We start from the raw sequence: 15166 nt of genomic DNA on the forward strand, positions 1-15166 counted from the left end.
TTTTTTAAAGATTTTATTTATTTATTTGAGACAGAGAGAGAGCGTGTTTGCACATGCACCAGGAGGGGGAGGGGCAGAGGAGGTGGAAGAGGGAGAGAGAACCTCAAGCAAACTCCCACTGAGTGCAGAGACCAATGTGCAGCTCCATCCCATGACCCTGAGATCACAACCTGTGCCAAAACCAAGAGTTGGGCACTCAGACAACTGAGCCACCCAGGAAGCCCGGGAAAACTGAATTTTAAAAAGAGGAATGAAGTGAAGCAATTTATTCTTTCGTAAGAGCATTCTGCAACTCAGACTGGAAGAAGATATTTGGAATACATAATCTGATGAAGATCTTATACCCAAAATATAAAAGGAATTCTCAACAATTAAAAACAGGTAATACAACAGAATAGGCAAGTCTGGAACATACAGTTTACAAAACAGATTATATAGTAGTCAATAAATGTGAAAAAGTTCTCAACTTTATTAGTCATTAGGGAAATGCACACTGAAACCACAATAGGATATCAGCACACATCTCCGGAATGGCTAAGACGAAAAATACAAACAAAAAAATACCATATAAAAAACAACAACCATTTTTAAATTATCTACTAAAGATGAACATATGCAAATTCCATGGCCCAGCAATCCTACTCCCAGGCATAAACTGAAGAGAAATGGGTACATGTTTAGCAAAAGATATGATTAAGAATAGTAATATAGCACTTTATTCATAATAGCTCAAAATTGGAAATTACTCAAATGTTTATCAACAGTAGAACGGATAAATTATGGTATATTCATACAATGAAATTCGATATAGCAATAATAATGAACTACAACAATGTGCAGTAAATTAAAATACAGTTTAATCTCGAAAATGTATTGTCAATAAAAGAAGCTAAACATAAAAAGAGTACTGCTATAGATTCCATTTATACATAGCTCAAAAACAGACAAAACTAATCACTGATGGTAGAAATCAGGGCAGTAGTTACCTCTGGGAGGTGGGGGTTGGGAGGTAGTGACTAGAAAGGGAGCACAAGGGGGCTTATGGGATACTATTAATTTTCTATTTATTGATTTGGGTGCTGGTTATACAAGTCTGTTCTGTTTGTAAAAACTGAACGAGTTGCACACACGAATCTTGCACTCTTCTGAATGTATACTATGGTAAAAAAATTTATTTTAAGATTATTCTAACTTTCAAGTGGAAAATGAATTAGGAGACAAGATTAACCTACCTCAAGGTAGGTTATTCTGGTAAAATATATTTGAAGGCAATAAGCAAGTATTTTAGTAACCAAAATATTAGTAGTTAGGTAAAAAATAGATGGTTCTAAAAGATATTCAGTACGTAGAAATGTCAGAACTCTATAAATGTCTAGGTTGAGGGGACAGAGTATCAAGTAATGATTCCCAGGCTTTGGGGGACCTAGTAGGAAAGCGGTACTCTTAAGATGGGAATGCAGATGGAGATATCCAGTTGATAGATGCCTTAATTGAGAGCTCTAGATATTGGAATCATTAATACATAGATGCTAATGATGCCCTAAAAGCACGATTTCATCTGGAAGGAAAAATTAAAATTGAGAAAAGGTGGCTAGGCAAAGGGAAAACAACTGGAAGCACAAGCCACTACAAGAAACGAGTGGTTCTCAAAGAGTGGTCTGAGGACTCCTGGGAACCCAAGACAATTCTGGGAGTTTTAGAAGATCAAAAATATTTCTATAATACTACATTATTTGACTGGTTTATTATTCTTTCCTGAGTATATAGTGGAGTTTTCCAGAAGTCATATGATATACAATATCATTAACAGTCTGAATGCAGAAGCAGATATGAAAATCTACATGTCTTCTATTAAGTCAGATGTTAAAAAGATTTACAAAAACCTGTAAAACACTAATCCTCCTTGTAATTTTTATTTTTAATTTGCAAAACACATCTATTTTTTGTAAATGTATATGATGGGTTTATTATTGTCATTGTTTGTTTGTTTTTTAAAGATTTTATTTATTTATTTGACAGAGAGAGAGACAGCCCCAGCGAGAGAGGGAACACAAGCAGGGGGAGTGGGAGAGGAAGAAGCAGGTTTCCAGTGGAAGAGCCCGATGTGGGGCTCGATCCCAGAACTCCGGGATCACACCCCGAGCCGAAGGCAGACGCTTAACGACTGAGCCACCCAGATGCCCCTATTATTATCATTGTTAAATAAATTCATAAGTAAATATTTTTAAAATTCCCAGATTCAATGTCTAATATGGTAAGAACTGAAACAGATAATCTACCAGGTCAAAAGTTCTTTGGGCGGGGGGGTGCCTGTGTGGCACAGTCGATTACGCATCTGACTCTTGGTTTTGGCTCAGGTCCTGACCTCAGGGTGGCACAGACTGAGCCCTACGTTGGGTTCCACACTCATCACAGAGTCTCCTTAAGACTCTCTCCCTCTCCCCTTTCCCCCTACTTGCGCCCTCTCTTTCTCTTCTCCCTCTCTCAAATAAATGAATCTTAAAAAAAAAAAAAAAAAAAAGCTGTCTGGGATCCTTTTAAAAAGTGTTTGCATTGACATGGATGGAACTGGAGGGGATTATGCTAAATGAAGTAAATCAAGCAGAGAAAGACAATTACCATATGGTTTCACTCATATGTGGAACATAAGCAATAGCACTGAGGACCACAGGGGAAAGGAAGGAAATCTGAAGGGGTAGAAATCAGAGAGGGAGACAAACCATGAGAGAATATGGACCCCGGGAAACAAACTGAGGGTTTCAGAGGGGAGGGGGGTGAGGGGATGGAGTAATTGGGTGATGGGTATTAATAAGGAAGGCATGTGCTGTGATGAGCACTGGGTGTTATACGTAACTAATGAAACACTGAACACTACATCAAAAACCAATGATGTACTATACAGTGGCTAGCTGAACATAATAATTTAAAAAAAAAAAGTGAAAAGTGTCCTAAGACCAAAAAGTTTGAGAAATATTGGTATAGAGCAATTTCTTCTGAGTCTAGCTAAAATTGCTATTTACTTTAGATTGAAAATGTAAAAGGAAAGCCTATTAAACTAGTTCACAGTCTCATTATCTGGGGATTGAAATGGCTGAATCCATGCATCAATATTCCTTTAAGCATATTTTTAATATGTAGAGACAAATGATCAAAACCTTTGAGTTCTAATCAAGAGAAACTGTAATAAACAGCCATGTGTATATTTTTTATGTAAAACTATATAAAAGGCATCTACTCACCTTTTAAAGTAATTTTGTATATAAAAGCCTCTTGTAATAAAATCACTTCAGTTTTTTTTAAAGATGGCAGTCTAGAGCAAAGCCTTGGGAATCAACATTTAAGAGAGAGATAAAAATAAAAGGAACCTCTGTAGAAGACTGAAGGGCTTCAAAGGAAGACAGAAAACCTAAAGAGGAATAGATAGATAGATGAAATCCAAGGGGAAAGTGCTTCTAGAAGACAGAGGCTCTCAAATGCTGCAGAGAGATTATAGAAGAGAGACAGTAAGTCTCCATTTATTTAGCAAAGAGGAAGTTATCAGAAACTTTGAAGAGCAGTTTAGTGAAGACATGGGTCAGAAAACTGAGTAAGTATTGAGGTGAAAAAGTAAAGACAGTAAGGTACAGAACTACTTCAGGAATTTAGTTGTAAAGTGGGGATAAGCAGGGTTATGGCTGAAAGTCACATGGAGAGAAGAGAAAAAGTATCCAGATGGATGTTAAAGATGTAAAAGAGAACGTATGCTCAATGAACAAGACTGCAGATGGGGGAGGAAATCGGATCCAGAATACAGGGAAATACAACCTTACACAGTAGAAGGGAGGCTTCTTACATAGAATGAAAGGGAAATAGTGAAGTTCAGGTGGGAAAAGAAGACTAATTTGGAACTATGGTAGCAGGAAGTTGAGGGAGTTAGTGGATGGTGAGTTGTATCGTTTCTGTGTAGTAAACAGCAGACAGAAACTACGAATGAAGGGTTCACTGGGAGATTTAAGGAGAGGGTTTGAAATAGCTATTATGAAAACAAGGAGAGAACTGTCTTAGGCTTTTCCAAACCTTTTAAATGGAAACAGAGAAATTTTTGTTTTTAAAGATAAGAAGTATCCAGTACATTTCAGAGTGTTTTTTATCCACAAATAACTAAAATGAAAAGAATGCTGAGTGTGTTGAGTTAATCCTTTCATACTCAGGAAAAGTTTACCATCCAACCATTAACAGTCAAGGTTTGTAATATTTTATTTCAGTATATTAACTACTACCATTGTAATGGGACATTATAGCTGCTTCTACTGCTATTTTGTAGGAGGTATGAAATTGGCTTATGAAATCCCAATAAACTAATCGTAGGGAAGTTTCTTATCTATGTTTAGGAGTAAGTTTTAAAGACAACACTATCTAGGGGCGCTTGGGTGGCGCAGTCGTTAAGCATCTGCCTTCGGCTCAGAGCGTGATCCCGGCGTTATGGGATCGAGCCCCACATCAGGCTCCTCCGCTATGAGCCTGCTTCTTCCTCTCCCACTCCCCCTGCTTGTGTTCCCTCTCTCGCTGGCTGTCTCTATCTCTGTCAAATAAATAAATAAAATCTTTAAAAAAAAATAAAATAAAGACAACACTATCTGAAGATGGAATGGATTTCCTTAAAAAATACTGATGTTCAAATTACTGGAGAGGCATTTAGCACACTTTTCACATATCAGAGTATAAGTCCTCAGAAACTGTTCTTAAATGTAACAGTAAATATTTTAGACTTACAGGCTCTTGGCTCTCACAGATGTCTATTCATCCACTGTAGCTGAAAAGCAGCTACAAAAAATATGTAACCAAATGGGCATGGCTGTGTTCCAACAAAACTATTTGCAAAAACCGGTAGCTGGTCCACAAGCTATTGTTTTTTTAATCCCTGGTCTAAGTTTTCAGTTTACTGCTAAGGAAGTTGCTTAAATTCTTACACTCTTTAGTTTTGTCATCTGTAAGTAGAATAACAAAGCTACTGAATTAATAAGGTAATTACATAATTACATTAACTAGATTAAAATGCCCAGCACACCTTAAGCATTCAACAAATATGAGTTCTCTTTCTCTATACTTGGTAGTGTGAGACTACAGTGCTCACCTTCAGAAGGTCATAGAAGTGAAGAAGAGAGAACATTCATGGTGTGGAAAATAAATGCTAATTTGTTAAGACAATGATGCAAAGATGATTTTGCTATTTTTCATCAATAAATCCCTGGTCTCAATTATCCAAATTGGATTTCTTCTGAAAGATGAAAGTCTACAAAATTTCTTGGAAATAATTTTCCCAGATCCTTAAGATCTAAAAATCTCATTTTAATATTTTATGTGAAACAAACAAAATTTAGACTTAAGTTTTTTAACCTTGGTATTGAGGAACTAAAAAAACTTAGAAAAGTAGTACAATTTCAAAGGACTGTGACGCTGCCCAATATAGTTCTAGGGGGAAAAAAGGATGAGGAAGTTGAAAAATGCTGTGTGATCAGCTTTCTCTGCCTTTGTTCTGCTACCATATGCCATTTTCTGTATTCTAACTCAGTAAGGTAGAAACAATGCAATAAGATGATTCTGAAACAAGGAGATCACAGTTGAAAAGTGCTTTAGCCCAAAAAATCTACAAAGTAAATAATCAATAAATTGACTATATAAAGATTTTGAAACTCACCATCTCTATTAGTTTCCCATTCTACATTTTCTTCTTCACTTTCTGGAGTTCTCTCCTTAGTGATTTTTATGTCTTCCTTTTCCCTATGTCTCCCTCTTGAGGATTCTTTCTAAAAAGTATATACATACATACAGATTACTATATTTTAAAAAATTATGATAGTTACTATAATACAGAATACTTCTAGCTTCATCTTTTTTTAATCTGTTTTGCAGATAATCACTTATTCACGAAGTAGAAAAAGGGACAAGTTCTAGCGCAGCAATGCAATGGGAACACTATTTTATTAAAGAACAGCAACATGGTAAAAGTAAGGAGTAAATGAGACTTAAAAATATACAATACAAATATTTAATAAGCACTGGATAGTCTACAACATACCAAGTTTCTATTACTAAGTTTCTAGGGGAAAAAACTGTTTAAAATGGATAAAATAAACAAAAGGACCGATACATGACTACATTAAAAAAGGACTAAAAAACGACTACACTGTTCATAGTAGACGCTCAAAAATAATTACTGATCTAAAACTTGTCATATACTAATGTAATAGCATTTCCCTATACACCTAAAGATAAATCCAAACTCATCGGATAATTTTATAAATGCTTTCCAAAAAAGATTTTTCCCTATTTTGATGAAACCAAAATGGTAGCTAAAACACTTAGAAAATTAGTCCTTATACTGTAGCTAAAAAACAGAAAATTCTACATTCCAAGTTTAACAGTATCCTATAGACAAAACAGGACAATAGTAATTCAGCTGGTAACATGTAATTAAATATCTTATTACAGAAAAACTCCAAACAATATTTTACAAACTGGTAAGAAAATAAAGTAACCAGTGTAATGGAACTGTTACCTTCCTACCACAGTGTCTCACTTTTATTAATGCTTTAAATCCCGCCTATGAAAGAAACTAACATACAAAAGACGTTAATTGCTGAAAGTTCTTTCTGAGCATCACCAAACATAAAATGGGGCTGCTTAAAACACAAATTAATTTCTCTTTGAAGTCTTCTTTTTAAAGAACTCTAGAATATATTATAATTGCCCCTAATTTTATATATTTAAGTATAAAGTCATGCTGTATCACTTGTTAAATGACATATATGGTTGCTGTTAAGACAATAAAGGCGGACAAAAGTCATTATAAAAGATTCTACAAGAGTACAACCAGCCGTGGAAAAATGGTAAGAGGTCAAAAGACAGAAAGAGAGGGAGGGAGGGAGGGAGGGAGGGAGGAAGAAGGAAAAAAGGAAGGAAGGATCCTATTTATACATAAAACAAAAGGAAAAAAAGGAACACGATCTATTTTTATTCTTAAACTATACTCTAAAGAGCATCAGTGATCAACTATTCTATATCCCATGCCACTTTTTTTTTTTTTTTTTTTTTTGCTCCACACCCAGTGTGGAGTCTAATGTGGGGCTTGAACTCAGGACCCTGAGATCAAGATCTGAGCTGAGATCAAGAGTTGCACACTTAACTAAGCCACCCAGATGCCCCCCACGCAACTTTTAAATGTTCTGTGGATTAAACTCACTATAAATATAAATCAGTACAAGTTATATCAAAAATTTATAGAAAGTTATCTCCAAATTATTGAAAAATATATTCCGTGTTTCCTACTTAAAATATCATGGGGGCACCTGGGTGGCTTAGTCCTTAAGAGTCTGCCTTTGGCTCAGGGCGTGATCCCAGCATTCTGGGATCGAGCCCCACATCAGGCTCCTCCACTGGGGGCCTGCTTCTTCCTCTCCCACTGCCCCTGCTTGTGTTTCCTCTCTCGCTGGCTGTCTCTCTCTCTCTGTCAAATAAATAAATAAAATCTTAAAAAAATATATCATGTACTATCCAAATACTAATTTAGTTGAAAAGGGTTTCAGAGCCATAGTGCTGATACTGCAAAATAAACAAAATAATCTGCAAGTGTGTAACAGAATATTTTTAAGATTTAGAACCAAAAATGTAATCATCTTAATAAATTTCATTAATAACTTACATAAATATTTTAAAATATTCACCCTATATAATAAAATTATGTAATTTTTGAGCTGCTAATGTCTTTTTTTCTTTTTTAAAGATTTTATTTATTTGTCAGAGAGAGGGAGAGAGAGCTCAAGCAGGGAGGCTGCAGGCAGAGGGAGAAGCAGGCTCCCCACTGAGCAAGGAGCCCGATGGGGGACTTGCTCCCAGGACCCTGGGATCATGACCTAAGATGAAGGCAGATGCTTAACTAAGCCACCCAGGCGTCCCTCTTTTTTTTTTTTTTTTTAAAGGCTATTGTCTTTTTTTTTTTTTTTTTAAAGATTTTATTTATTTATTCGACAGAGATAGAGACAGCCAGCGAGAGAGGGAACACAAGCAGGGGGAGTGGGAGAGGAAGAAGCAGGCTCATAGCGGAGGAGCCTGATGTGGGGCTCGATCCCATAATGCCGGGATCACGCCCTGAGCCGAAGGCAGACGCTTAACCGCTGTGCCACCCAGGCGCCCCAAGGCTATTGTCTTTTAATATGACTCTGACATTGTCCTCAGAGATCATATATGACTTCTGTTATTAAGTATTAGAGACTGAATGCAGGCTTCAATAATAATGGAATCTCATTCAAGTTAGAAGATACATTTTTTTCTAATACTTTGTCATTATCAAAATATAGGAATTATTTTGATAACAATTATTAAGAAGGCTCAGATCATTTTTTTAAAATGTCACATTTCCCCATTTTTTTCCAATTCAAAAGTGTTTAGGCATAATTTGGTTAGATATGCTATTCCTTTGTCAGTTATTTCTCCCTTTCTTTTACCATATTCAAATAAACAGGGTCTGGTATTCCCTGTCCCATGCAGCACAGCATGGCCTGCTCTCTCACCTCTTGACCAGAGTAGCTTGTCCGTCTTATTTCTTTTAAACGCAAACCTATCATCAGATGTGCAGCTGTTTGATTACTTTATTATGCATCCTAACTTAGCCGTCCCAGAACATGTGCATGTTGAAGTACTTGTTAATGAACTAAAATATTTCAGCCAATACTGTTGGGATGAGATATTTTAAGAATTAAGAATTTTTGTGGACTTCAAAGTATATTAAGTAACACCACCAGCAGGGTCTGGAGCAGCAACCTGTGATCAAACATATGAATATTTTTACAGCAAAACACGAATTCACCAATTGTATAAAGACTATCATTAGCTTCATGTCAGTTAAAATTAGGTTTTGCTGTTGAATAAATCTATGCCTTACTTAGGAAAAATGTTTGGTTTCAAAAATTTCTTAGATTTCAGAAATGCAATAAATGATGGTGGACTTTAAGTTATTTTCATTTTATATTACATTCACATTTATTACTTAAACATTATATGTAGGGACAGATAATATTCATTATGAATTTTGTTTTTATACAATAGTAAGGGGGCATTACCAAGAATTTGATCTAAAAAGAAGTATTGAGGTTAAGAGTTGAAAACCAATATTACAATAATTGGATTAGCAACTAGAATAATAAAATGCTAGGGGTCTTTGTAAATAATATAATTCAACCTCCTCCTGCCTTATGTAGAATTTTTTTAATACTATGTAGTTATGAAAGTCCTGTGAGAAGATTTTCAGAAAAAAAATTTATTCCCTGCATCTGCACTGATAGCTCCTCACTGCTGCATCCCTTTGTCCCCATTTTCAGACAGCTCTAAGTATTAAAACATTCTTTCTTATACTGATTACAACTCTCTTACACCGCTCCAGAATTCCTCCTGACTAAATCAGTTCTGACGTCTAAATCATGTAAAAATAAATCTAATACTTCTTTCACAGGATAGCCCTTTAAATATGTGAACACCGGCGTTACTAAATCTCTTCAGCATCTTCTTATACAAGGCCAAAGAGATGGCTCACATTGATCATACATTAACATTTTGAGATTTTCACACTCTTCCTCACTCTGTCATTTTCCCTGGACTCACTACTTTGCCAATGTACTTCAATAAAAGGTAATAACTAAAATTAATCTAGTCTTGTCAGAGCAGTATACAGCATATGGCTTCTACTTCTGGTGTAGAACTGAAATTATACTTGTATTAATGAAGTCTAACTTGTTTTGCAGGATAAGTTTTGGGTAGAGCTTAAATAAGATACTAGAAGCTTATAAACTACAAATTTGAACTACAATCTCACATAAAATAGCGCAAACTTCAGGGCTGGGTGATTTAGTAACACGCTGAAATCTTCAGAGATCAAACTTTCTGGTGTTTTTCCTTTCTGACAGCTCTGCTATTCCTACTGTTGACTTCACGTTGAGGCATATTTCTTTTACCATAATAAGAAGCAATCTAGGTTCTCCCAGTGGGCCTCTCCCTCAATCATGAAACAAGAATTCTTTCCTGCAGTTTGAGTAGGCCAACTTCAGTCACATGACTACATCTAAACCAGGAACTAATACCAAGGTAATGGTCACGGCAAAATGACTTAGGCCTGGTTCCTGAATCAACTGAATTAGCAAGGGGAATGGGATTATTTTGACTGAATTAAACTAATCAGGCCCCAGCAGTGAACCGAGGTCAATTCCCCCAAAACACAATGCAGCTACAAAATGAAAAAGTGATGGAATGGATTCTGGGGAGTTCAAAGCAATTTACACTACACTTTTGGTACCATACCACACCTCTTCAAAGTATAAGGCCACACTTCTGACAACTTCAAAGGCCGTAACAAAACAGACTGTCCAACCTAGTAAACATTTTCTCTGTTCACCTTTCCTATTCACATTTCAGATCCTCCTTCTAAGGTCATTTGCTATCTTCCTGATACGTATCTTTTTAGAGATTCTCTATTTAGTGAAGGTCTCCTAGTACTCAACATTCTCAATTTTATTTGAAAATGTATTATATCCTCATTCTTGAAAAATAATTTCGCTGGGCATACAGCTATGGGTTGACAGATTTATCTTAGCACTTTGGAAATATTAATCTCACTGTCTTTTGGCTTCCATTGCTATTGAGGTCATTCTGTTGCTCCTTTGTAGGATGACTTGCCTCTTTTGGGGGGGGTATTTCTAATATTTTCTCTAACTCTGGTATTTTGCAGTTGCATGATAATATTCTATTTGGTATATACTGTGCTATCTGTAGCTTTGTCTCATCAATTATGGAAAATTCGCAGCACTATTTCTTTCAATATTAATTCTCCTACGATCTATTTTTTCCTGGAGTTCCAATTAGAGGTACATTCAATTTTCTAAGTATTTCCCTCACATTTTTGAATCTCTTCAACATTTCCTATGACCCCATCTTTATGTGTTGTATTCTGGATTAAGTTCTTCAGCTCCATGTTTCAATTCAACAACTCTCTCTCCACAGATGGACCAAAGGCTTATTCTCTGACCAACTCTAACACTAGTAAAAGTTTCAAGGTCACCACTAGCTTTCAGGTTTGCCACTTAATCCTTGGTTTCGATTCCCTGTTCGTGTTTCTTTGTTTTTGCTGCTGTTTTGCATTTTTGAGAAAGCAGCAATACATTTAAGATGTATCTGCTCTCACTTATCCAGGATCTAGTACTACTGCAGTGGGAGGGCCCTCAAAGTATACAGACCATAATAGTGCTGAAAGGGAAAGTTAATACCAACAATTCTTTTTTTTTTTTTTTTTAAGATTTTATTAGAGAGAGAGAATGCGCACACAAGAAGAGGAGAGAGAGAGGGAGAAGCAGGCTCCCCGCCGAGCAGGGACCCTGAGATCATGACCTGAGCCGAAGGCAGGCACTTAACAGATTGAGCCACCCAGGCGCCCCAAGACTAACAATTCTTAACAAGATTAACAATTCTTTAGCAATCACATGAGACTCCGCCTCTTGTTTGAAGTACAACCAATTATGTCCCCCTTGGACTTATCCACAACCATTGGTCAGATCAAGCCACTCTAGGCCATACTAGTGCAACTGACGTTTTGTTCCTAAAATAAAGTCTGTTTATCCCTAACACAAGTTTGTTCTATTGTTAATGACAGGGAACAGTATTATTATGTATTAGATAAGACAAAGAAGATGGGAAGGGGGAAAAAATCTACTTCAACTACCTTTTCCATTTATCCCATATAATCTCATTACATTTCCTTACATCTTTCCAAAATTACTCGGAGAAACTTTGAGACTCATAGATAAAAATTATCACAGAACACTTAGTCAAAGAATAACTCAATTATTTATATACCAAAGAAATTCTCCCCTTGTACTAATATTCACTTTAAAACAACTGTGTAAATTTGTCCATTACTAGCCTAAATCTATTATCAATCATAGAAATAATTCTGTTATATTAAAGAATATCAAGTTTTTAAACACTCGATGCTTTATACAAAGGATTTTGGGGTTTTTTTCGTACCTTTTATTTTTAAAGAATAATGATTCCAGGGGCACCTGGGTGGCTCAGTTGGTTAATGATCCAACTCTTGATTTCGGCTCAGGTCATGATCTCCGGGTCGTGGTATCAAGCCCTATGTCAGGCTCTGTGCTCACCACGGAGTCTGCTTTTGTCTCCCCCACTGCTCCTCCCCCCTTCTCCCTCTCTATCTCTAAAATAAATAAATAAAATCTTAAAAAAAAAAGATTCCAAACCCTATTACTCTAAAAATATACTTAGTTTCACAAAACACTAACATCATTAGTGAATTCTTAATTTTCTGTCAGAAACTCTAGAATTAATGTTAATCTAAATTTTTCTTGTCTGTAATTTACTACCACATATCATATCAAAGCTATTAACAACTGGAAAAAACTACTATTGAGATAATGGTTTTCACCTTAATATTTTCAAAACTTTTCAACTGGACACTTCTGATGAAGGGTATTAAAAAATGAACAATGGTTCATTGATTTTTGGCCCAAACATTAGCCCAAAAACTCAGCTCAGTCTATAGCTATTAAACAGATACAATCAGACATTTTAAAATTTTAAATTATTCACAGATGTATAATTTCAGATCCTTTCAATATTATAAAAACACAGAGAATAAAGAAATGTAGATCTATACTGGGGAAACTGTAGTATAATTTGTTTACAACTACTGAAGAAAACTCCCCTTATAGGGTTAATGGAGATTTTATGAAGTGATCACAAAAATTATATTATCTTGTTTCATAATAAGGAGAGCCACAAATAAGACTGTATTCTTCAAAGTACATTCAACAGATAACCAAACTCAAGTTATCTCTAAACACTGCTTTAAAAAAATTATAATGAAAAGAGAACAGTTATTATCTCTGTACCTGAGCACTCAATATAGCAGTAAAGTGCAGAAAGTACAAGAGATGTAGATAAAACTAGACAGAGACATACCACTGAGATACTTCAACAAGATCTTCTCAAACCAAGAGATCAAGTAGACAAAGATATTAAAAATACAGAAGATCAAAATAATAGATGTTTTAGATATACTCTAGAACCTGAAAACTAAAAAAATAGAAAATACTTCTTCTTTTCAAGCACACAGGGAAAATTCAGATAAACTGACTATATCTTAAGTCACAAAGAAAATCTCACTAAAGTTAAAAAAAAAGAGTAATAACACAGAAGTTATTTTTAATCAAAATAACACACAAACATAACAAAAAGCTCTTCAACCTGAAAAATTTAAAACATTCAATTAAAAGATTATTGGGTGAAATCCTAACCTAAAAAGGAGAATTTCTTGAAAATAATGATAATGAAAACATGACATATAAGATCCATAAATTCAGCTAAACCATTTATCAAAGTTTAAAGCATTAAATACTAATATAAATCAAATAAAAATAAATGCTCAACCAATTCAACAAAGGAATACAGTAAACCAAAGAAAGAATAAAAGAAAAACAAATGAGTATGTTACAAAAGAGAAAGAACTAATCCACAAATCCAAAAGCTAACTCTTTGAAAAAACAAACAAACCAAAAAACAAAAAACCAAACAAACAAAACAACAACAAAACCTCCACTGGCTAACCTAATCAAGAAAAAGGAGAAAAGCACAAGTATCCAAAATCAGATATAATAAAGTAAAAACAGGCATCAGAACAAAGAAAAATAAGGAAAAACATGAGATTTCTTCACACAACTCTACGCAGTTTAAAAACCCAGAGGGATTAATTTTTTAGAAAAATACAGTTTGACAAAATTGATTTCACAAAGTCAAAAGTCCAGTTAATTTCCATATAAAAAATAGTTAAAGAACTTTTCATAAAACAGTACCAGATTCAGATGGTCTCACATGGGAAGTCTACCAAACCTTTAAGAGCAGAAAATCCCAATATCGCTTATGATATTCCTGAGCAAAGAATTCGTAAATTTTGTTATTATACAGTACTTGGACTACCTGTGAAGCACTACAGTGTCATTTGAAAGGAGACTTCAATTAGTTGTAAACTTACACTGCAAACTCTAGTGCAACCACTAAAAAAAGTAAAAATAAGCAAACCGATATGCTAATGAGAGAAACTGGAATAATAAAAAAATGCGTGATAAAAACTCTTAGCAAACTAGAAATAGAGGGGAACTTCGTCAAGTAGATAAACCAAAACTTGGGAAACTAAACGTCCTCATACCATTCAGTCCTACAATGGCATTCTGTGGTATTTACCCAAATGAGTTGAAAACTTGTGTCTACACAAAACCTGCACAAGGATGTTTATAGCACCTTTATTCGTAATTGCCAAAACTTGGAAGCTACCAAGATGTCCTTCAAAAGATGAATAGAAAAATAAACGGTGGTATATCCAGATAATGAAATATTATTCACTGTTAAAAAGAAATGAACTATCAAGCCATAAACAGAGCTGGGAGAACCTTACATTCATATTACTAAGTGAAAGAAGCCAATCTAAAAAGTCAACCTACTGGAAAAGGCTAAGCTCCGGAAACAGTAAAAGAAACAGTGGTTACCAGGAGATAGGCGGAAAGAACGATGAATAGGCACAAAGACTTTTTAAGGGCAGTGAAACTACTCTGTGTGATACTATAATGGTGAACACATGTCATTATACATTAGTCCAACCCCATAGAATGTACAATATCAAGAGTAAACCCTAATATAAACTATGGACTTTGAGTGATCATGATGTGTCAATATAAGTTCATCAGTTTTAAGAGATGTACCACTTTAGTTCAGGATGTTCAGAGTACGGGAGGTTGTGAGTGTGTGGAGGTAGGAAGGATATGGGAAATCTCTGTACATTCTGATCGATTCTGCTATTTACCTAAACTAAAAAAATAAAGTATTAGAAAAATGAAAAAATGAGGAAATTACCAGCACCTGATATCATAAACGGTCCCTACAAGATATTCTATCCCTACAAGATATTCTAAAAATAAAGAACTACCAAAAAAAAAAAAAAAAAGGAAAAATGGGCAGGAAATATGAACAGAATTCACAGAAAACAGGTTCTTAAATATAGGAAGATGTCCAACTTCACTCATAAGAGAACCATAAATAAAAATTATACAAACACAATTTTTTCTGGTCAAAT

General features: G+C 35.0%; 1 protein-coding gene across 13 annotated transcripts in view; it reads right to left on the minus strand.

Moving 5' to 3' along the window:
- The window catches only part of ZC3H13 (zinc finger CCCH-type containing 13), a 104109-nt gene that overhangs the window by 73619 nt on the left and 15324 nt on the right, over positions 1-15166 (minus strand). For all 13 annotated transcript variants that reach the window (XM_048215593.2, XM_048215590.2, XM_048215586.2 and 10 more), the window contains one exon: positions 5678-5786. In XM_048215593.2, coding sequence (XP_048071550.1) covers positions 5678-5786 — 109 coding nt within the window. The remainder of the gene's footprint in view (positions 1-5677; positions 5787-15166) is intronic.

The sequence above is a fragment of the Ursus arctos genome, unplaced genomic scaffold (assembly GCF_023065955.2).
Source record: "Ursus arctos isolate Adak ecotype North America unplaced genomic scaffold, UrsArc2.0 scaffold_10, whole genome shotgun sequence".
In the NCBI taxonomy this organism is placed as follows: domain Eukaryota; kingdom Metazoa; phylum Chordata; class Mammalia; order Carnivora; family Ursidae; genus Ursus; species Ursus arctos.